This window comes from Scardinius erythrophthalmus (assembly GCF_964197995.2).
Source record: "Scardinius erythrophthalmus genome assembly, chromosome: 4".
In the NCBI taxonomy this organism is placed as follows: domain Eukaryota; kingdom Metazoa; phylum Chordata; class Actinopteri; order Cypriniformes; family Leuciscidae; genus Scardinius; species Scardinius erythrophthalmus.
Window position 1 is genome coordinate 4,120,118 of NC_138224.1, and position 22,770 is coordinate 4,142,887.

At 37.7% G+C, this 22,770-nt stretch overlaps 1 protein-coding gene across 1 annotated transcript; it reads right to left on the bottom strand.

Annotated features, from left to right (window-relative positions):
- Nucleotides 1–4,717: 4,717 nt before the first annotated feature.
- frs2a (fibroblast growth factor receptor substrate 2a) lies at nucleotides 4,718–22,428 on the bottom strand. Its single transcript, XM_081363619.1, has 7 exons — nucleotides 22,065–22,428; nucleotides 8,836–8,924; nucleotides 8,574–8,665; nucleotides 7,939–8,125; nucleotides 7,690–7,827; nucleotides 7,448–7,611; nucleotides 4,718–7,012 (listed from the first exon to the last, which is right to left on the bottom strand). Exons 3-7 carry the CDS (start codon nucleotides 8,637–8,639, stop codon nucleotides 6,056–6,058), a joined length of 1,512 nt encoding a protein of 503 aa, XP_081219745.1. The 5' UTR covers nucleotides 8,640–8,665; nucleotides 8,836–8,924; nucleotides 22,065–22,428; the 3' UTR covers nucleotides 4,718–6,055.
- Between the last annotated feature and the right edge of the window lie 342 nt (nucleotides 22,429–22,770).

A 22,770-nucleotide genomic window follows, 5' to 3' on the forward strand; every position in this document is an offset into this window, starting at 1 on the left:
TAGGAGGCGAGAGACAAATCGAACTGCCAGTCAAACCGCTGACAGAGATTCGTCTGTGAGCGATGTGACTCTGAACTCACCTCTGAGATCAGGTGCAGAATGTTAATGGCAAACGGGTTGGGATCATCTCCTCAAGATGGTTCTGACAGAATCAAAGAAGATGCAGCAGACTTCATCAGAGCCAGGCATTGATCGCCCTGCGTGAGAAACAGATAATGAGCTCTGCTTACAGCCTCCCATGATGCTCTGCTCTGATCTGACCTGACACACACACTATATCACATGTGCAATTGAGTCTGACATCATTACTGTTGGTAATGCTGAAAAAGTTTCTCAATTAAAGGCTTGGGCTGTGTTGCATTTAAAGTGCTTTTTGCGAATATTACTGTATTATTTTTCATGAAGTGTGTCGATATAATGTAAAAGGTCTTCAAAGTTTGATTCTTGTTGCTGACATGTTGCGAAGACTCACACTGGAATTGATACGGTAAAAGCGATGCCATTATTACTGTTTGTATCACTGTGTAAGAAGTGATCAAATTGAAAGTGATAAAAAGAAATTCATATATAGTAATGTGCGATTGGTTTCCGGCACACGCTGTAAGTGGTAGTCCAATCACAACTGACTGGGTCATCTGACCAATCAGAGGAGAGTAGACCAATCACAACAGACTGGGTCATCTGACCAATCAGAACAGAGTAGTCCAATTACAACAGACTGGGTCATCTGACCAATCAGAACAGAGTAGTCCAATTACAACAGACTGGGCCATCTGACCAATCAGAACAGAGTAGTCCAATTACAACAGACTGGGTCATCTGACCAATCAGAGCAGAGTCGACCAATCACAACAGACTGGGTCATCTGACCAATCAGAGCAGAGTAGACCAACCACAACAGACTGGGTCATCTGACCAATCAGAACAGAGTAGTCCAATTACAACAGACTGGGTCATCTGACCAATCAGAGCAGAGTAGACCAATCACAACAGACTGGGTCATCTGACCAATCAGAACAGAGTAGTCCAATTACAACAGACTGGGTCATCTGACCAATCAGAGCAGAGTAGACCAATCACAACAGACTGGGTCATCTGACCAATCAGAGGAGAGTAGACCAATCACAACAGACTGGGTCATCTGACCAATCAGAACAGAGTAGTCCAATTACAACAGACTGGGTCATCTGACCAATCAGAGCAGAGGCAGCGCTCGGAAAGGCGGGGTTTAGAGACTGAATCCTTTACTGAACAGGTTCAGACGCTGTGAGAAAAGAGCTGATGCTGCAATTATGAGAAAATGAAAGTGTTTTGACCTTGGATGCATGTAAACCTGTTGTTAGAGACTCCAAAGCAAAATTAGGAACCTTTAAAATAGCATAATAGGGGCACTTTAATGGTAATGGTAATGTGTATTTGGTAACACTTTACAATAAAGTTTAATTTCTTAACATTAGTTAATAGATCTAACAATGACCAATAATTCTACAGCATTTATTAATCTTAATTCATGTTCATTTCAATATTTACTACATATTAAGATCAAAAGTAGTTTGTTAACATAAATTAATGCACTTTGAACTAGCATGAACATTTTTTATTAACCAACATGATCAAATATAAATGTTAATACTGTAAGTGCTGTAACTAAGAATATCTTTTTTATTGGTTAGTTTGTTAGTTAATGCATTAACAAATGAGACCTCATTGCAAAGCGTTACCGATTATTTCAATAATTAAGGCTTCACATGTGAAAAATATGTTTAATAGATATCACCATACCTGGTTGTTTAATCACATTAAGACAATTGTTTTGTATTACAAGTTTTCTGAAATGTCATGTTTAAATTTGTAAGCAAGGCATCGAATTAATCTTGCAATAATTTGCATATGATTTCCAGAACAGAAAACTGACCATGTTTAACCAGGTTTAAAAATTTGGCTTAATTTTGTTGACAGATAGAGTTAAAGGCTTTTTTGTCTATCTCTTTTATTACGCCATTAATCAGAAAATACTGAAAAAATCACAATGTTTGGAATAAAATGCTAGATCAGGCAAACTATATATATATAGCTTTTTATATATTTAAAACCTTTGTAAAATCCTTCAGAATGTGGATTGTAATAAAACTGTAAAGTTTAGTGTATGTAAAGATTTCTGTCTCAAACTTACCGCTTAATACACTTAAATGTGTATTTGGGATGTTTTCTTTTGAGAAAATCTAAATAAACCAAAATCCCCAGTGCTTGATAACACTTATAATCTTACTTTTAGTTATTATTATTATTATTAATAATAATCATAAATATATAGTCATAAATGATATATTACTGTAAAACAGACACAATGATGAACTGAGCAAGTGTTATAAAGGCAGTTGTGTCACAGCGCCCTCTGGTGGTCAGTAACTATGCACAGCTCCTGCCCATGTTCAGCACTGAACTGTTCATCACGAGCTTATTGGCTTTTGCTGGCTGTTTCTGTAATATGGCTCAGTCTACACAAGATTTTGCCCCAATACCTAATTTATTAGACTACAGTACAGATCTCTTTTTATCAAACTTGTTTCACAGGCTGTGTGTAATTGGGTTTCTGTTGACATGGAGAATTGGTTCTTTTAAAATATATGCTTGTCACACTGCAAGAACAAAAAAAGCATGGTATTACATTAGCTTGGAAACTCAATGCATCTGTAACAAAGTGTGCAAATATAAACTCCATCCCAGAAAAAAGAGAAGGCGTCTTCATATTGATGTTTTCATAAATCAGACAATTCTGTTGCCAAAAAGCATTAAATGGAAGTTGTTCCAATGCACATCATCTTGATTTTTTCAGATTAAACCGATTGAGACACTCAAGAGTTTCATTTTGGTTTTTTAATGATTTTTTTGCCATGCTACAAAAATAGAGTTGGCACTGATGGCAAAGTAATAGTTGTCATTTTTAAGTAACTAAGTTAAGTAATAATAATAATAAAAAAAAAAACATTTTACTAAACTGATATCAATACCCAATATATCAAAAGCAAATATCAAAACTAGTTTCAGTACAACGTCCGTAATTGTGAAATACTCGCATAGGAATGTAACCTCTCTCTCTCTTTCTCTCTCTTACAGACACACACACACACACACACACACACACACACACACACGTAATGCATCATTCCTGAAAGATCCCGACAATCATTCAGTTCTTCAGATTTGGCAAATGATCTTGATTTATACAGTTATTTCATTAGCACTCATGTTGCTAAAACTACTGAATGTCATTTTTTTTTTTTTTTACATGTGAACGTTCCTATATTTGCACTCTCTCTCAAAAAGGTAGAAAATAACATGATAATAATGCAATAAACTTTACAATAGAAGCTTTACATAAGCTGGATGTCTAGAACAGTCCTCCACTCGCCGTAAACAGATTTGTCTTTTGTCTGGAAACCCTTAAGGACATCGGAGTGCATTCAGACGAGCGATACAATCACATGTGCAGCACCGCACACAATCCTCCAGGTCCTTCTGAAACAGCGTGATGCACGAGACCAGCTAAAGTGTGTTCATCAGACACTTGAAGAAATCAGGCCTATAGTCATCAATACAGTCAAGTGTTTGATAGGGATGCACTGATTCAATTTCTGTGATTGCTGTTTTTATATTATGAATCTAGTAAAAAATTACAATGAACCTCTAATCATAGCATTTTGCTCTTTTGTGTAAAATTTGATATTTTAATGTGTGTAACGCCATAGGCGTATATATACTTCCAATATTGACCAATAAAAAAAAAGAAAAGTGTAACCTGTCATAGGAAAATATTTAAATTATTTATATTTATTTAAGAAACCTCTTTTAAGTTCAAGGGAAATAAAGCCCTGATTTTTATCGGTTTCCAGTTTTGGTCATAGGAGAATATTTAAATTATTATTATTATTATTTATTTTTTTAAAGAAATTATTTAATTTTGAGGTAAAAATAAGCCCTGATTTTATGTGCTTCTAATATTGGCCAATTATTGGAAAACATATAAATATTTGTAACCTGTCAGGAAAATATTTAAATTATTATTATTATTATTATTATTTTAAAAAGTATGGGGTAAAAATAAGCCATGATTTTATCAGATTCTAATATCGGCCAATAATTGAAAAAAAAAAAATTATTAAAAAAAAAAATGAACCTGCCATGGGTAGATATTTAAATTATTATTATTTTAAGAAACATTTTTTTTTAAGTTTAGCCCAAATAATGGCCTGATTTAATATTTTATATACCAATATTTGATTTTAAAAAACATGTTTTAAGTTGAGGGAAAAATAAGCCAAGATTTGATCAGCTTCCAATATCGTCCAATAATTAAAATACGGTAAAATTGTCCATTACCGACATAATCACTGATAAATAATCACTAATAGTGTTAAATGTACAGATTGTACACCTGAAAACCCTTTTAAACACCTGTAGCACTAAACACTTCAAATATCAGGGTTTCTTAGCAACTGAGAGCAGGAGAAAGAAAAGAGGCGCTCACACACACTGGAGTGTATCCGGCGGGCAGTGAAGCGTGTCTTTGGTCGACAGACGTGAGCGTACAGCTGAAAACACACACACACGCACACGCACACACACACACACACACGGCGGGCTCTCATTGGGATCACGCTAGCAGAAGGGCTGTGGAGTGAGAGCGAGTGTTTAAAGTGACTGCAGTGAACCATGTGATTCTAGAATACCGTAGCGAGCATCTTTTATTGCTCTCAAGTGCAAAATGAGTGACTTACATCAATGAAGTAACCACATAAAAGACGTATCTCGAACACTTGGATATTTTTTGAAAAGGAGAGAAAAACATCACAGCATTGATGAATGAGGTCTGGTAAAGCGTTTAGTGTTTCCTCATCTGTACCTGTGTCAGACCTGAGCGTATGAAGGCAGGTCAGTACGCTTGGAAAGTACAAAACTATATAGTACATATACTTAAACTGAGTGAATCTCACGAAACCTGTCACACATAGATCATTTTTCATCCTGAATCTAAAGAAATACAAGCTTATATTTGCATAATGAAAATTAATGTTATTTTTTTTTTAACCATTTAAGAAGATATTCTGCATTTTCAAGCACATTATCATCCATAAATCCATACCTGGGTTTGTGAGGAGGAGGAGGAGGAGGGGGAGATCAACTCTAATAATTAATACTCTTTAAATTCCTCTTCTAAATAATAATAATAATTGGGATCAGCAGTTCAATTTTTAAACAACTTCAATGTCTATGATAACAATCCTAAATCAAAAAATTTTGATTCTTAAAATCAAAAACTAAAAGTTTTATAACATGGTAAACCTTTAAACCATTTTTTTAAGAAAAGGGTAATAATATTCTGAAATGTTATTACAACTTTTATTTAAATACATTTTAAAATGTAATTTTTTTCCTGTGATGCAAACCTGAATTTTCAGCATCATCACTCCAGTCTTCAGTGTCACATGATCATTCAGAACTCATTTTACTAATTTGGTGCTTAGTTACTGAAAACTTAATATTTTTGTGGAATGTTTCTTGAGCATCAAATCATCATATTAGAATGATTTCTGAAGGATCACGTGACACTGAAGACTGGAGTAATGATGCAGAAAAAAATTCAGCTTAGATCACAGGAATACATTACAATTTAAAAATATATTCACATAGCAAAGTTATTTTAAATTGTAAAAATATTTCACAATTTCTTCTGTATCTTTGATCAAATGAATGCCGCCTTGGTGAGCATGAGAAGAACATTAGTGTATATGTGATTAAATGTGATGATTTCGATTTTAAGGATCCACATTAGCTTCTTTAGCTATTGCCATACACCAGTTAAAATGTATATGCTGTATAAAAATACGACCTGAACCGACGGGTTTGCTGGTATGAAAATAGGGTGAATGTGGAATATAATTATTTATTTATTTAGATTTCACAGTGAAATGTGACCTGACAGGTTTTCGTGAGATAAACTCCTGCATTCTGGGACGAGTAAACCGACTGGTTTGCTGGATCAGTGCTGGTCGGGTCACATGGGCAGGTCGGTGCTGTTGTGTCGAGTCTTCCTGGATGTGCCGTCATCCCGTGGCTGTGCTTTCTGCAGGCTGGACATGGCAGCCGTGCGCTCGATGTCGATGACGGCGTACAGCTCAGTCCGGCGCGTGGGGGTGGGTGGTAAGGGTGTGGTGGGTGTTTTGGGGGTGTGAGGTCCACTGGAGTCCGACACTTTGTCCATTTCCACCTCAATGTAGTTGAGCTGCCGGAGCGGGTCGCCCACCCCGAGCCTTCGGAGGTCAAAGCTGAATACGGTGGGCTGAGTGCTGGAGCAGTGGAGTTTGTGCGCGCTGAGCGGCACCGTGACGTTCTCCGTGTTGACGTAGTTGTGCTGGGGATCGAGGGGATGGAAGCCGTTCAGAGAGGGCGACTTGAGATCGTCCTCCGCCTCGCTGTTGGGTTTGCGCGTCTCCCACACGGGCGGCAGCGCCGGCAGGTTCTCGTAGTTGAGCAGCGCAGTCCGCCGTTGGGCTGAGTTGTTGGCGTTGTGGGCGTCGGGAAGCGGCACGGGAGGTCTGTTTCGTCTCGCTCCGGACCCGACGGGTGCGACCACGCCGTTTTGCTGCTCGTGGGGCGTCTCTTTGCGCTCATCGCTATCGTAACCAGTGTCACAGTCTGTCGCAAGGCCTGTGCAGCCATTCACTGTCTTTGCAGGAGAAGTGGCGTTATCTGTACTAGAGCCGGCCACTCCCGCGTCCTGCTCGCGGAGATCTTGCGGGCTCTCCTTGAGCAGCATCTGTCTCTGGACAGGCGTAGGGCCTAAAACAAACTTTACACCCTCCGAGTCCAAAACCACGTGCGGCTCAGTCTCATTGGCCGGCGTTGGGAGTGCGCTCTCGGGATTGGACGTCCGGAGCTCCAGAGGGGCGTGGCCACCGCTACGACAGCGCCGTTCCTCTTGTAGACCCGTCGTGTTGACGTAAGTGTGCACCTGCACAGACAGTACATTCATCAGAAGAAGAATATGAATTAAGAGTTTTACATTTTCACAAAACCTGCTTTAATAACACGTCAATGCATTTTTCATTCAAAACATTCAGTAGCAGTCAAAAGTTTGGAAACATTACTATTTTTAATGATTTTAAAATAAGTCTCTTATGCTCATCAAGCTGCATTTATTTGATAAAAAAATCTGAAAAAAAAACAGTAATATTGTGAAATATTATTACAATTTAAAATAATGGTTTTCTATTTTAATATACTTTAAAGCATAATTTATTTCTGTGATGCAAAGCTGAATTTTCATCAGCCATTACTCCAGTCTTCAGTGTCACATGATCCTTCAGAAATCACTCTAATATGATGATTTGATACTCTGGCAACAAATGAAACCTTAATGTAAAGTGTTAGCCTGTCGTCTGCGTACCGTTTCATCATTGAGCAGCAGTGGGTGTGTTGATTCCTCCCCTACTGATGGTAACCTAGTGCTGCCCACTGAAGGATGGCGACTCGAAGGGCGCGAGGACGCGTCGCCAAATGACGGGTAACGGCCGATTCCATTGGCTACTGTTGGGACAGAGTAACCTGGAGCTGTAGAGAGAGCGATTGAAGAGTTAGTAAGAGAGTCCAGTATGAGTGTATGAGGGCTGGAAGTGTGTCTGTTCTTACTGGTGGGAGTGTGTGGCGTCACTGGAAGCTCAGGCTCCAGCACTGGTTCCTCCACAACACTGATGCTGTTGTTGTGCATGATGTCCTGCAGCATGTTAAAGATCTCCTCGGCCCGTGCACACTTGAACGCGAATATCCCTGAAGAGGAGGGAAGAATGAATGTGAATGACGCAAGTAAAGCAACAAATATCAGTCATACAGTAAAAGCAGATCTGATGGAGAGAGACTAAGTTAGCTCGTGAGTCTCACCTTGACCGGTTTGGCAGCGCCGGCCGCTCTCGAAGGAGAAGAGGTTGGAGTCGTAGCCATATCGACGCAGGCAGAGGTAGGGCCACTTGACGGCGTCTCGTTTGCGCGTGTGCAGAATGAGCTCTTCCTCCGTTAACTCCATCACGCCCGAGCCCAGCTCATTACCATCATCATCCACGTTTATCACCTACACACACACACACACACACACACCACTTTCAGCATCTGCACACTTCTAAACTCTAAATCATGTGTTAAAATAACTAAAATACATTTTTGGGGGGGTCACAACATGATTCCCATATTATACTGTTATTTCACAGTTTTGGGGTTATTTTTAATTTAAATATACTTCATATTTTAGCATGATGAGTCTAAACTGCGTCCGAACTTCTGCCTGGTAGTAAATGTATATGGCATATTAAGAATCTGAACACCATAGACACACACAGAGGCATCTTGGGTAAAGTAAGAATCCTCTGATCCTCTGAGAACACAAGAGCTGATTTATTTTCTTATTAGAGCATTGAATGATTTGGTATATTAACAAAAATGTGAACTTTACTCTCTGTAACGCATGGAATCGGTTCACCGCAGTACATAGACAGACACCTTCAGACCGTTTCGTTGCTCACTTTGAATTTGTTGTGATGGTTGTCAGGGATGATCTCTTTATCGGGACAGCTACAACAGCTCCCCATGGCGCCTTTAACACACCATTGGCCCCCTGCGCAAAAGAAAAGATGTGCGGAGAGAAACATTTGAGAAACATCACACATGTGTTTGCTATGCTGTTGTTTATTAGTAGAGGATGGAAAAGCCAAAACATCCATCTGTCCCATTTCTGTAGATGTGTGTTAACTGTGATCGTCCAGCAGAGAGCGCTCCAGTGCTCACCTACATCCAGCCTTCAACAGTTCTGCTTCACAGCTCAACATCGCACTTCCAGCATGTGTACGCGTGTGTGAGGGACAGAGATCAGCTTCCTGTGGAGGCAAAAACACACAAAACAAACTTAGGAACATAGTTTGTTATCATGCATATACTGTATACCGTCTCTGGCATAGTTAAGCCCTACCGAGTCCTCAGAGATGAGTATATATAAAGATCAGAGATGTACACATAAGATCCTAAGTTCAGGATAAACTAAATTTGTTGTAAATAAAGATTTTACAAGAAAATACCATTTCAGTCTTTCTACCTCAAAATGTTACGTTTAATTCAATGTTTTGCTTGCCGTTTCTTTGTGATTGTGAAATTAACTAGCAATTCCTGAGTGACAATTGTTTCAAAGCAAATCTTTTTCTAGAGTTTAGGATTTAAAACAAGCGTAAGCAAAGACCGGATCCTGACTCGAGTCCCCCGGCCGCCCTGCACATTTATAATTCATGCACACACTTCTTTTACATGAACATCGAGAAATACTTCCCAGATCATAACAGCTGTTTGATTTCAATGCCATTTTCATCGGTTTAAGCGAAAGGATGTTTTTTGTGTGTCGTGCGCTTGATCTTGCTGCTTTTGTTGGCCCCGATTTCTCTTTCTGTGATCAATAACATTGCGACTTACATCATTTGAGTCTGTTTCAGGGGTCATTAAGAGGTCATGCACTCCAGCTACATAATGAGTGATATATGGATGATGAAACTCCTCTGTCTCAACTGTATAATTAGGCTAGTTTCAGGTTCAGGGGGTTCATCAGATGCATTTCTTGGGAGGCTTTACTAAGACGTGTCTTTTTTGTTTAAAAACTGCTGGACTAAATGCAACGGCATCTTTAAAAAAGGCCCTGGTATTAAGATGCGTTTGGGTTTATGGGATCACAAGTAGACGAGGGAGACACAGTCCCGTTTACACCTGGTGTTTTAATCCATTTCTTTTGTCCACTTTCATCCTCTTCTGTCCTGATTTCTTTGAGGTAAGGGTCTATGGGCGGATCTTTCAATCTAATGGACGAAACAAGCTCACGCCATTACGAATGAGACGTTTTTGCTTGGTACTTTTCTCATCTTCAAACCAAACTTGGGTCTTCAGCACCTCCCATAATGTTTAGGCATTAGGTGAGTAGGCGGAGAGTAGACGCCGGTCTTTTGCTGCTGTTTGAAACACATGAGCGTCTCGACATATGAAAGCAATCCGGTCGAATATGTTTACGTCTGAAAGTGGGCAAGCTCAAAATGTTTAAGATCCTCTTTACACCTGTATTTAGTTTCGTCCACTTGTGACCGGATTGACGAAAACATTTCTTAACACCAGGTGTAAAAACCTGACAACTTTACACATTTAGCAGATGCTTTATTTAAATCCATCTTCCAAAAGAGAAGCAAAAGCAATCCGTCAAAAAGCAGACAACACGATCACTGATGAAAAATTGCACCCAAAACTACAAGCATTCATAGCAAAGTTAATGTCGTGGCTCAACTTTCAGCAAAAAAAGGCAACAGATGATTTTAAATAAGAATTTGCAGCATGACCTAAAGCTCAGTTCATTATCGCCACTCATGAGGATGAAGCGTGAATAATTCATGAGCTCCAGTAAAGCTCTGCTCTAGTTTACAGTTCATCTTCCTGCAGGAAACAAACCGCTCTTTCCCCTCACATTATCACTCATCATACATGCTAAAATGGTTTTAGTACGCCACACACACACACACACACACACTAAAAACACACTCTGACTTGCTCAGGCTACAGAGTCTCTGCACACCTTGTTATACGTCACACCTCCTTTATGCAAAATTAACAGTCAGCACTGCAGCGCTCAGTTTTTCTTCTATATTTAATGATTGAAGTATGTAGGGCGTATCATGGAGGGAATTTCACCGGCAAAACCTGGCACCAGCCCGAAAGTGTCCCACCTGCCCAGGTACATGTGGAGGTCATGTGACCACAGCTGCTCGCATTCCATCAGTTTAACATCCATCAACCAGAACAACTAATGCAAACGCTCACAGTGTCAAATCTCACTCGCTTGTGGGTTCAAATCAAAAGACTGAAAACATTTAGTGATAAGGCATGTTTGCACAACTTGCACAACATTAGAATGAGCATTAAGGATCATCATGACACCCACTGCAATTTCACTGCAAATTTCAAGTCCAAACGCCTACGACACACTCACCAGAGCGCACAGCATCTCTGGCTCTCCGTACGAGACAGATTAGCAGCGGCACGTCGAGATTCACTCATTCCTACTGCATGTTTGGGCAATTATCACCCCACATAATGAGGGAGGTCATGACTAGCCTGCAATACCCGGCTAAACCACGAGCATGAGTCAGCCGAACGCCGAGTCATATTACAGCGCCAATCTCAGCTTGAAGAGGTCATTATCGCGGCTCTACCTGGACGAATCTCATAAGACTAAGACTGGTGCGTATTTGATCAAATTGGTTGCTTGAAGATGTTTGTTTGTTGCTGCGTGCAACCAACGAGGATCATGCAAAAGAAAGCTGGAGAACGCTGAGTTGATCATTTATTTTCTCTCCCATTGCATTCAATTTAAGCTCACAACTCAACTAAAGCATGATTTCTTATGGTGTGATGCGAGAAATATCTTAGTATGATGTTCTGTCAAACATAGTAAGCACATTTTCATGAACCGTTAAATTGAATGTCAAATCATAAACCATTTGGTTTCAGTAAGAATGCTTATCTATAAAGTCATACTTTCATCATATGCTAAAAGCCTGAATCAATTATTTGTAATTGAAATAAAACCAAAAACGAGATATGGCTTAGTGCGATTTTCAAAACGCAAAGGCCGTGATTTAATTAAATAAATATATGCACTGCGTGTTTCAGAGTGAAGCACGACATGTTTCTTTTACACGCGAGCGGCTCATGATCTGGTGAATTTATTTTCTCAGTTCTCAGTAAATGTTGCTCCACTCGTCTCTGCGTCTGTTCTGAGTTTGAGTCGCTTATTACACGCATTTGGGAACGAAACATGCGACAACCATATTAACCAACTTGTAATGAGAAACGCTTATAAACCGGCTGTTGTCAACAAAACAGAAGCTTTAAGGGATCCGTGTGGTTTTCCACCAAAACAAAAGCTTGATAGATTAATGCTTGAAAGCCAAAACTTGTATTGTTGTAGTTTTACAGTTGTATCATTATTTTTTATTTTACAATAGTTAATATTTTATTTAATAAACATTATAATAAATATTATTACTACTATGATTTTTATTTATATCTCTCTCCATCTTTGACTAATTATTATAATATTACTTATTATTATATTATTATTTTGTATTCATATTGACATTTCACAAATATTTCTGACAAACTGTGCAAACCTACAAAAACCACAGCAAACCTGAAGCTTTTTGATTTTAAATTACATCACATATTAATATTTAGTTTTTTTATTTAGTAATAATAATAATTAGTAATAGAATATTAGTAAAAATAATATGGTATTTTTACAGTTTATTAAATTAAATATTACAATTTTACATTCTTAATTTTTTACAGTGAAATTATATATTTATTATTTTGTATTTTTATGAATAACTTTACTTTGTAATAATAATAATTATAATTTATGATTATAGTAATATTCATATATAATAAAAAAATATATTTTTGTGAAATTGTGCAGCTCTACAAAGAAACAGCAAACCTGGAGGTTTTTTTTTTTTCTTTTCTTTTTAAATCACATTTTAAAATCGCAATTAGATTCGTAATTAGGCCTAATTATTAGTATTTGTAAGAGAGAGCAAGAAAAACAGACACGTTTAGTGTGAGAGGCGAGGGGTCACGAGGCACGCAGACTACATACTGAGACCTCCAGGGAAAGATGGACGACAAGTCAAACACTTTCACTGAAAACACAGGGGAACCGCTGCGGGTAAAGATTGCACTCCTCTGACTTCATCGCCCTCAAACACGCACACACACTCGTGGGCTGTATGTGTGTGTGTGTTACAAACCATGCGATGACTGAAGCCACTGTGTCTCTCCCCCGCACAATGTTCGCATTCCACGGGGCACAGGGTGTGGATACAGAGGTAGATTTTTTCATACACAAAAATGCCTTTCTATCTCTCTCTCTTCATCTTCGGCTCACCCACTCCTCCTCTGCTGGTGCTGCAGAGGCTTGTCATACGGCGGCCAATCTGTGACTCACTGGATTTGCATTCTGGGAACGGTGTGGGGTCACTGGAGCACTGAAGTGTTATTCTGCATTCGTAAAGAATTCTAATAGTATAAACAGCGCGCTGGAAAGAATGAGTCAGGAGACGCTCTTAACAAGCACTTTAGAGCTCGTATTAACAGCCATTTGAAGCCATCACATGCAATTTGGTTCAACATCTTGCCAATTTGCTTGTTACTTGCGGTCTATCACATAAATTGAAACGTACAACCCTGACAGGTAACTGAACTGTGGCACCACAATGCAGCATTATCGTGTGCCATGCCATGACACAGACAGCTTCGCAAATTCCAGCGTAACTGCATCTATTTATATCTGCTGAATAAATAAAAGGGCATTCAGAAGGAACATTTGAGGCTATAAACAGCTATTCTGCTGAGAAAAGATGTTTTCTATCGGTTTTAAGTGCTTGTACCGCATGTAAAACTTGCTATTCAATAGGTCTTTTGCAAAGTGAATGGTTGCCAGGGTGTTGCTAATATAGATGCTAAATGTTTTTTTAGCATGTTGAGACCATTTAAACTGCAAGAAAAAAAATAAAAAAAAAATGGTAAAAGGCCAAGGCTGCGATTTTATTAAATTAGTATATGCACTGAATGTTCGCATTAAATGTTGCTTTCACACAAACTTTTTCTAACTTTTAACCGGCTGTTGCAACAACAGAAAATATTAAAGGGCGTTTCATCTCCAAAACAAAATCTCAATGGTTCAACATTTTGAATATGAAGAAATTATTAGTATTAGTATATTAGCAAATGATAAAAAGATGATACATTTACAGTAAAATACTGTAAAATAAAATGATAATTTTCTTAAATACTCCATTTTTTATTTAAAAGTGAATTATTACATTAATATATTCATTTTTTATGTTTATCATAGTATTTTAGTTTAATTAATATTTTGAGTTAGCTTTCTTATATCTTTAGTTTTCATGTTAATTTGTTTAATTTGTAGTAATTTTGTAGTAATTAAGTTTTTTTCCCCAATATTTGTATTTTTATTTCAGTTTAAGCTTTATTTCCAGTTAATAATTGTAGTGCATTAACTTAAACTCATTTAAGCTTTTTTGCCAAGGCAAGTTTTTCAACTAATATTTATTATTTTATTTTGGCATTATTCAGAAATGTTTGTATTAGTTGTAGTTTTAGTTCACTGCAGCCCTACAACCAACCACAACTAATCTGGAGATTAAAAAATAAATAAAAAATGCATCTTAAAATATTCTCCAAATTGTGCAAGCCTAATTTAAACGCTTTGGGTCTGAATTACATTTACATTCATGCATTTGGCAGATGCTTTACTTGCATTGCATTCAATGTATACATTTGATCAGGTCATGCATTCCCTGGAAATCGAACCTGTGAAACCTTTGGTGTTTCTAGCGCCACACTGTACAGTTGCTACAGGAATGCATTAGCATGGTACAGGGATGTGCACTGTACATGCACTGTGAGAATGATGGTGGAAAGTCATGAGTGGGGGATTAGCATGAACTAACCCCACACCTTTGAACACGGCATTCCAAGCCTGGGAAAAAAAACACTGTCTCGATGCAGCGACCCTCCAGTAACTCCTTACACAAAGCTACATTCTCCAGAGTCCCAACTCTGAAATAAAGATACACTCCTTCCCTTCACGCTGGAATGTAAACACCATTTAACGTTGGGTTTCTTGGGCTTTCTGGTTTGGAAAAATAGGATACAGAAATGCATGGTTGCTTTAAAGCGTCTATTCCCAGGGGAGGGCTATTGATATGACAGACAGCTCGTCTCCAACTGGCAATGAATAAGCGCCACGGGCACACCCACTCATTAGGACAAAGATTTATTACAACTTTAATGGCTCTGACAGCAAAACCGTCCAGACAGGCATCAGATGATGCTGACGGGGGAGAAAAGAGCTTTAGCTCTCAATCCAAAAACAGGAGGATAAATCAGATCCATTGATCAGAGACTCCTGATAGGCTTTTAGAAAAGAGGAGGAAATCCATGGGTTTTAGCAAAAATTCAATTGTTCAGTGAGAATAGCAAAATAAATATCAGCCTTTAACCACGCAAGCCGACTGTATTATATTTGATGTGCAAATTTCGAAGGCCTCTAAATGATCAAAACCTGTTGCATTCAACATAACTGATAGTTTACACTTTATCAAGTAAAACGACGTAATCGCAAGTAACCAAAAGTAAGACTTTTATCAAGTAAACGTAAGATTGACTTTTATATTATTTCAAGATGAACATTTACTGGATTGAAGCAAACAGGTTTACTTGATTATCCATACAAAATATTTTAAAGAAAAAATAAAAATCATGTTAAAAATAGTTTGTGTCTGATCAAAACCTACTCTATTTTGGTGTAAATTCATCTCTCACTTGGTAGAAGTCATTCAGTTAGACGGATCATGGACATACGGGGTGACCTGCCTTCATCCCCTAAAAAAGCAACAACAAATGTAAGCAACATAAAAAGAAAATACAACACTGAAAATGCTTAATCTGATCCACTCTAAACCTGACTAAAAACAAGACTCAACATTTTAGACTTGCAACATTTAGAAGGAGACTGGACATTTCTATCCTGAGACGTGATACAGATGTCGCAATTCCCTAGTAAGCAATAGCATGATTGATTTTTGGGTTCCCTGAGGTCGCAGTCCTCAAGCATTATGAACAGTGATGCAGAACTGACAAGCTTTAATGAGTATTCACTAAACAGGCTAATTACAGAGCTAAAGTTATGCTGTAAGTATGATCAGCCATATGTTTAAGAGCAGCTGCAATGAGTGTGTGGGACGGGTGGGAGGTAGAGAGCTCTCCAGCGATACTGTGCTCTCCTGGCATACGAGAGAGAGAGTGAGTGAGTTCTTCCTCGTATGGCTATGTCACCCTGGTAACCCAGCGCTCCCAGTATGGCCAGCTGGTGAACGCTGAGCGACTCGCACACTTCAAACGAGCGCCAGAGTTTACTTTACCTCCCACCAGAAACACAGAGGACGAGAGACACCGTGTCAGAGCGGGGGAGGTAAAATAGGAGATTATTTTTTAACTCATACCAACTCTGGTTTGAAAGAAAAATGTACTACAACAAGGCAGAAATGATATATTTGTATTGCAATATGCGAGTATTAAAATTGGTGCATGCAGCATGTGTATGCTTTACTGTATATTTTTTTATTTTAAACTTGTTTAACACTTCCTCTCTCCTTAATTGTAAGATTAATCTCCCAAAAAACATTTCCAGGTCACAATTCACCCCAGATAAAATAAAATAAAAATATTGTGCATAAAAAAAAAACTATTTTAAGGCCAGTACTTTATTAATTCAACCCAAATTCATATAATAAATTAGAACTTAGATTCTGCATGATTGAAGAAAGTAATGACCAATTTTTAATTGCAATTCACAAATGATTATTAATATTAATATGAGAATACTCAATTGAAATTAATGTCACAATGCAAAGAAATATGCTAAATAAAATTTTGAAAATGATTGAAATATGACCCGGGCATGTCATGGTTATAAATAATTGCAATAAATTGTTCATATCACTTACAGTGTAAGCTTATGTTATTTTTTTTACTTGGAATAGTTTAGAATATGACAAAAGTTATAATCAAAATAGGCCCATATGATTTACTTTAAGGCTGTGAAAATTCATAATATTTGTATAATGACTTTTTTATAATATAATATAACGTACTGTAACTGGCTAAACATGATTAAAATTTAAACTGCACATAACTGCGGTTATCACAAATAATTGCGATTAGAATGGATAATCAGATCAGACGATTAATTGATAATTGTGACATGCCTAACTAGGCATGATCTTGAAAGCTTTTGCGAGATTCATCCTGTAAATGGAGTAAATAAATCGAACTCAGGTCTCCAATAAAGGGCTATGATGAAAACGAGGAGCCTCCAGTGAAACTATGAAATAGTGGCTATTAGCTCTTCACATAGCAAACAAGCTTAAGCTCGTGTGGGAGGCGCAAGATCAGAAAGAGAGCGGCCGACCTCGCTGCATGATCCTTCTCAAGAGAGGACAAGAGAAGGGGGAGGGAGTGAGAGAAAGATAAAGAAAGTCCATCTGAACACTGAAATACAGAAATCAAGCACAGGTCAGTTCAGTCACTGAGGACACAGAGGCCGTCCGCTGACCCGCATGAGGACAGTAAAGCCTCAAGAGTCAGGGGCAAGTCTTAAAGGGGTGGTTGATTATGATTCCACTTTTCTAACTTTAGTTAGTGTGTAATGTTGCTGTTTGAGCATAAACAACATCTGCAAAGTTACAACGCTCAAAGTTCAAAGCAAAGGGAGATATTTGCTTTTAAAGAAATTGCTTTTTAAGGACTACAATAAACGGCTGGTAGAGACTACACCACATTCCTCCAGGATTAGTGACATCACAAACCCTAGAATTTACATAAACCCCGCCCGCGGAACACGATTTATAGATTATCAAGACAGAATATGCTAATCAAAGACTAGAAGATAACTCCACATCAGCTACGTAAATTCATCAACTAAACATTCAGTTGCATTCTACGTTTCACTTCTTCTTGAGTCTCTCCATCATTGTCTGAATCCGATTTGAACATAAAAGGCTAAAAGTTTGTGAAATTTTCAGTGCATGTCTGTGTGACTGCAAGCTGTTGAAGCTCCGCCTCCTGTGCCGGGACAAGCAGCTCATTTGCATTTAAAGGGACAGACACAAAACGGTGCGTTTTTTGCTCACCCTCAAAAAGTGACAACTTTAACATGCTAACAAATGTCTGTGGGGTATTTTGAGCTAAAAACATGTTCAACATATGCGAGCAGAGGTATACTGTTAAAGAACATCCAGACGTAGAGAGTGTCATTAGGATGAATATGTTAATATGTACTGCGCGCTTTCCTTTCAATAACAAAATAATACAAGAAAACTGACAGTGGTGAGAAAACTAGTTAAGAGAGCGTCTGATGACAGCGATGTGGATGTTTGCACGAGCTCTGCAATTCGGCACTCCAGTAAAGTCACTTCACATTTATTTATATAGGCCTAACATTTTATACAATAGATTGTTTACTACTTTACAGTATCAAACATTAAAAACCAGTGTCAGTGTCTCTTTCAATTGAAATTACAACTTCAGTTTCTACTATAAAGCAGCTCTCAAATCAGTGTATTCATGTTTTTACTCGCGGTCGTCTGACCTCGACAGAATGAACAGAAGAAATTAACTGAAGGTTTCCACGTCAATGAAGGCGGAGCCTCAGAGCCACAACTTCCTATTACGTGATCGCCACGGACCAATGGTAGTTGTTTACCAGCCAGAGCAAACTTTTCCGGAAAGTTCGCTTTGGAAAGAAGTTTCTAACTCCATTTTGACCAGATTTTGTTCAGTTCGTTCTTCAAATTACGCTTGAAGTATATCGGAGCCTTTAAAACTCACACTCTGTGGTCTCACACACACAAAAAATTATTTACTCTCCAAAATGGTAGGACTTTTTTTTCTGCAGAAAACGTCAAGAACACTTGTTTTCTATAGATCTGCTTCATAGCTGAATCAAAATAATAATAATAATTCACAATTGACACATTTTTACAACATGACACTGTTCTTGAACTGAATCAACACTGAACTGACTAGAGCTGAATGTTGACACTATTGTCTTTTTTTTAGAGCTGTTTTACAGCAGAATCTCTCATATTTGATGAATTTTGCATTACTGATTCTGTTATTGTACGGTTTATTACTGCGAAGCTGCTTTGAATCAATCTTGTATAAAGTGCTTTATACATAAAGTAGTTGATCTGAACGTTGGGTATATTGAATGCTGAAGAACATTGGGGTCCAAACAACACATTGACTTTCCTTCACTGTAAAAAGTGAACAGTTGGATCAACTTAAAAAATTTACTTCAATTGGTAACACCTAAAGAAATTAAGTTTTCTCAACTTAAATGATCACGTTTTATCGTGAAAAATGTGATAATTTAAGTTGAGAAAACTTAATTTCTTTAGGTGTTACCAATTGAAGTAAATTTTTTAAGTTGATCCAACTGTTTACTTTTTACAGTGTTGTACAGACAAAAAATAAAATATTATTTTGTTTTCCACAGATGAAATAAAGTCCCTTTATAGGGATGTGAATGTTTTCTGAGATAAATCATTTGTAGGCAAGTTAGTATGTTGTTATTCTCATTAATGCATTAACAAATTGTTAGTGTCAAGTAAAAACTTTTAAAAGGAGCTCGGCTGTTTATGCTCCTCTAAACAAAAACTCAGAGATGTAAAGTCCAGGTTCAGAAAGTAAAAGTCCTCAGTATTTTGTTCCAATCACCAGGATTTGCTAATTAGCAGTTTTTCAGCCAGGAGGAGATATAACTAATTAGTGAAATCAGCTGGCCGAGTTCATGGGTGGAATAAACATATGGCAGGACTTTTACTTTCTGACCCCTGGACTTTACACCTCCGCAAAAGCTTTAATCAAACTGAAGGCTAAACACTGAATAGTTCTGGTTATCTATTCATTGCGTCATTGAACGATTGTGATGATGATTCAGCTCAATTCTTCTAACATGGTTATTTTGACAGAAGAATGGAAGAAAACTGCCGAGCTGCTCCAAGTGTTTTCATAAGAGCAGCAAAGCTATTTCACTGAGCCACTGAAAAGAACTGGACGGCCTTCAGAACTTTTGCTCCATTATCTGCAATTCAACACAGCCTCAAAATCAACATTTATTCTTCATTACAGAGAAGAAGAAAAATCTTTCTGCCATAAACCGAGCATGAAAACGATTGGTAGATGATAAGACATGCCAAGAGAGCCACAACACTAAATGCTGAATTTCACTGAGATTTGAGAACATTATTGTGTAGTGCTTTAAGACTTGCTTGAGAGAATGGACACCTAACCCAATGTCAATACTAAGTTAATGCGTTTAAAGCATCCTTTCGCTGCTAAGAGTACATGACGCAAAAGTGCGTCAGAGAAAACGTCAAATGCAATAACGGGAAACCATAAAGGCAGTGCTGCTGAGTCACTGGGCAAACAGGAGAAACACAGTCATCATCAGCACACACACAGATTTGAGGGAGCGTGTGTATGAGACGTCTTTACACTGTCCTGCTTTTTGATATCTATCAGCAGCACGAGGCGGCGTTAGAGACTTCTGCCAAAGCTTTATCCTATGGGTGGAGATGTTCTTGGTCGTTACACCCAAAGGTTCTTCACTTAAGCGCAATCATGACTCCAGGTGTGGTGACCTAGAACACACCACACCCATTAGAAAAGGGACTAATATGTCCTCCGTTCGGCTCATGCCATCACCAGGCCGGTTATTTGGAGGGGAACATCTGGAGTTATTAACTATGAAGCAAACCAATACCTACTCCTACATTTGCATGGACCAAATCAATCTCTAAATAACCCACCAGACATGTGCATGTCAACCTGGGTGATTTGCGGAGCAATAGGGTCCTGCTGCTGAATTTCATCACATAGGAAAAGTGAAGGACATAATTGCTGCATCACTGCTGACCGCTGCTTTCCCAGAAACAACACATTGCCAGACTGCAAGTGAGGTTCTTGGAAACACACAACCCTTGAGGAGCTCTGAGGATCAATGCCGCTGATGGAGCGTTATGAATCACATCATGTTAGTTAAGATACAAGCTGTATGTCTTTTAGCATATACGGTCAAATTGAACAGTATAACAGTGACATCATACTGAAGTATTCACGGGTTGTTTACATTACACTACATAGAAAAAAACATCAGAAAGTGTGCATAGCTTGAGCTAAAATGTGATAAAGCATGCAAATACCAGTAAGTGAGAATGGAGGGAGTCTAATATATAGGCTATATATATATATATATATATATATATATATATATATATATATATATATATATATATATATATATATATATATATATGAAGACTTCAGATGCAAAAGCCTCTAAGTGCCATCTGAAATTTTCTTCTAGAATAATAATTTTTGTCAAGCTTGTATGTTTATGTTCAGTTATTTCACTTTAATGGCAATGGAAATTACCTATTAATTGTCATAAAAGTGAAATTACTGAACTTAAATATACGAGCTTGATAAAAATCCTCATTTTAGAAGAAAATTTCTGATGGCACTTAGAGGCTTTTGCATCTGAAGTCTTTATATATATATATATATATATATATATATATATATATATATATATATATATATATATATATATATACACACATACATACATACATACATACAGGCAGTGTCACTTGATTATTATCAGGTTTATTAATTAATAATCATACCCTTGATTTACCCTCTGAAAGTCAAACTAGTGAATTATGTGTTTATATAGGTTCATTTAAAATTCTGAAAACACACTTGTGTAACTAATAATCAATTATAAATTAAACAACCACGTAAGTGTGATATGATGGAAACCCAAACCACCAGACCTGAAACTATTCGCCATGAAATCACCATCAAATGCACTTAAAATGCATTTGTAAGTTACAATGAGTTGATTTGTGTGTTTTATTTTCTATAAACACAAAATTAGTTAATCATCACTTATCAGGATGAATACACACACCAGTTTAACTTTTACTAGCGAATTCATGTTTATTGTGTATATTTGAACCAAGAACATCATATTTGTAAGCTTTTATCAGAATGTTTTGATAAACTCCAGTTTTACTGCACACACACACTCTCACATCAAATGTTTGAACACACCGATGCCATACTTTATTACAACAGAGGTCAAACAAGTTTTAAACTATTTTTTTCTGCACCAAAATAACAATCCAACAGGAGAAAATATGTCCTAAAACCCAAAGTCTTGGCTGGTTTACATTATATAATAGTTAGTGAAGCTACTATGCTAATTACGTAGCCAGCTAACAACTAATCACAGCAGAACAGATTTGATTTAAGAAAAAATAGGTTAAATGTGTACTTACTATAGTCATATCTCCAATGATGAGATTAATAAGTGGTTAATTGTGTAGATAAGCGTAGTAAATGAGTGTTTTCCAGTCAAATGTGTAAAATCTCTTCACGGGACTCATCGCCCGAATCAAACTCCCTCACAGACACCAAAAAACAGCGAAACTTTTCCATCTATCCATGTCCTGTAGTCCCGATACGGCTGGGAAACAAAAGGAAAACGCTTGAAAATGTTATTCCGATACTGATTTTGAAGTCTAACCGTTTTCAATGTGAACTCTATGTAAATAAATGCGATATTTTCGTTGAGCAGCAGCAGAAAGTGAAGCGCTCGCGCAGACTCAATGTGAGCTCGCGCAGCTCCGCTCTCTCACTCTCATCAGGCCAGAGAGAGAGAGAGAGAGAGAGAGAGAGAGAGAGAGAGAGAGAGAGAGAGAGAGAGAGAGAGAGAGAGAGAGAGAGAGAGAGATCTGCCCCATTACTACTGCATCCGGGTCGTGTGTGTATGTATGTGAGGCACTCATTTCTGAAAATACTGAAAAACTTATGAGTAAGGAAGAGCATTCCTAGACAACACTTTCAAAACATTAAAGCCAAATAAATAGTTTTAACTTTGTAAAGGTAGCCTGAAATAGTCTATATAGGCTATCTGTTTCTGCATCAAAAAGAAAACTTGCAAAACATGCATCTTTGCTATTTAATATAAGATTACTGTTATAT

Excerpts from the sequence above, each read along its gene's own strand:
- frs2a (XM_081363619.1), bottom strand. The coding sequence starts at position 8,639 with ATGGGGAGCTGTTGTAGCTGTCCCGATAAAGAGATCATCCCTGACAAC. Across the intron at positions 8,126-8,573 it reads ACCATCACAACAAATTCAAA|GTGATAAACGTGGATGATGA; the intron begins GTGAGCAACGAA and ends GTGTGTGTGTAG. Across the intron at positions 7,013-7,447 it reads TGCTGCTCAATGATGAAACG|GTGCACACTTACGTCAACAC; the intron begins GTACGCAGACGA and ends CTGTCTGTGCAG.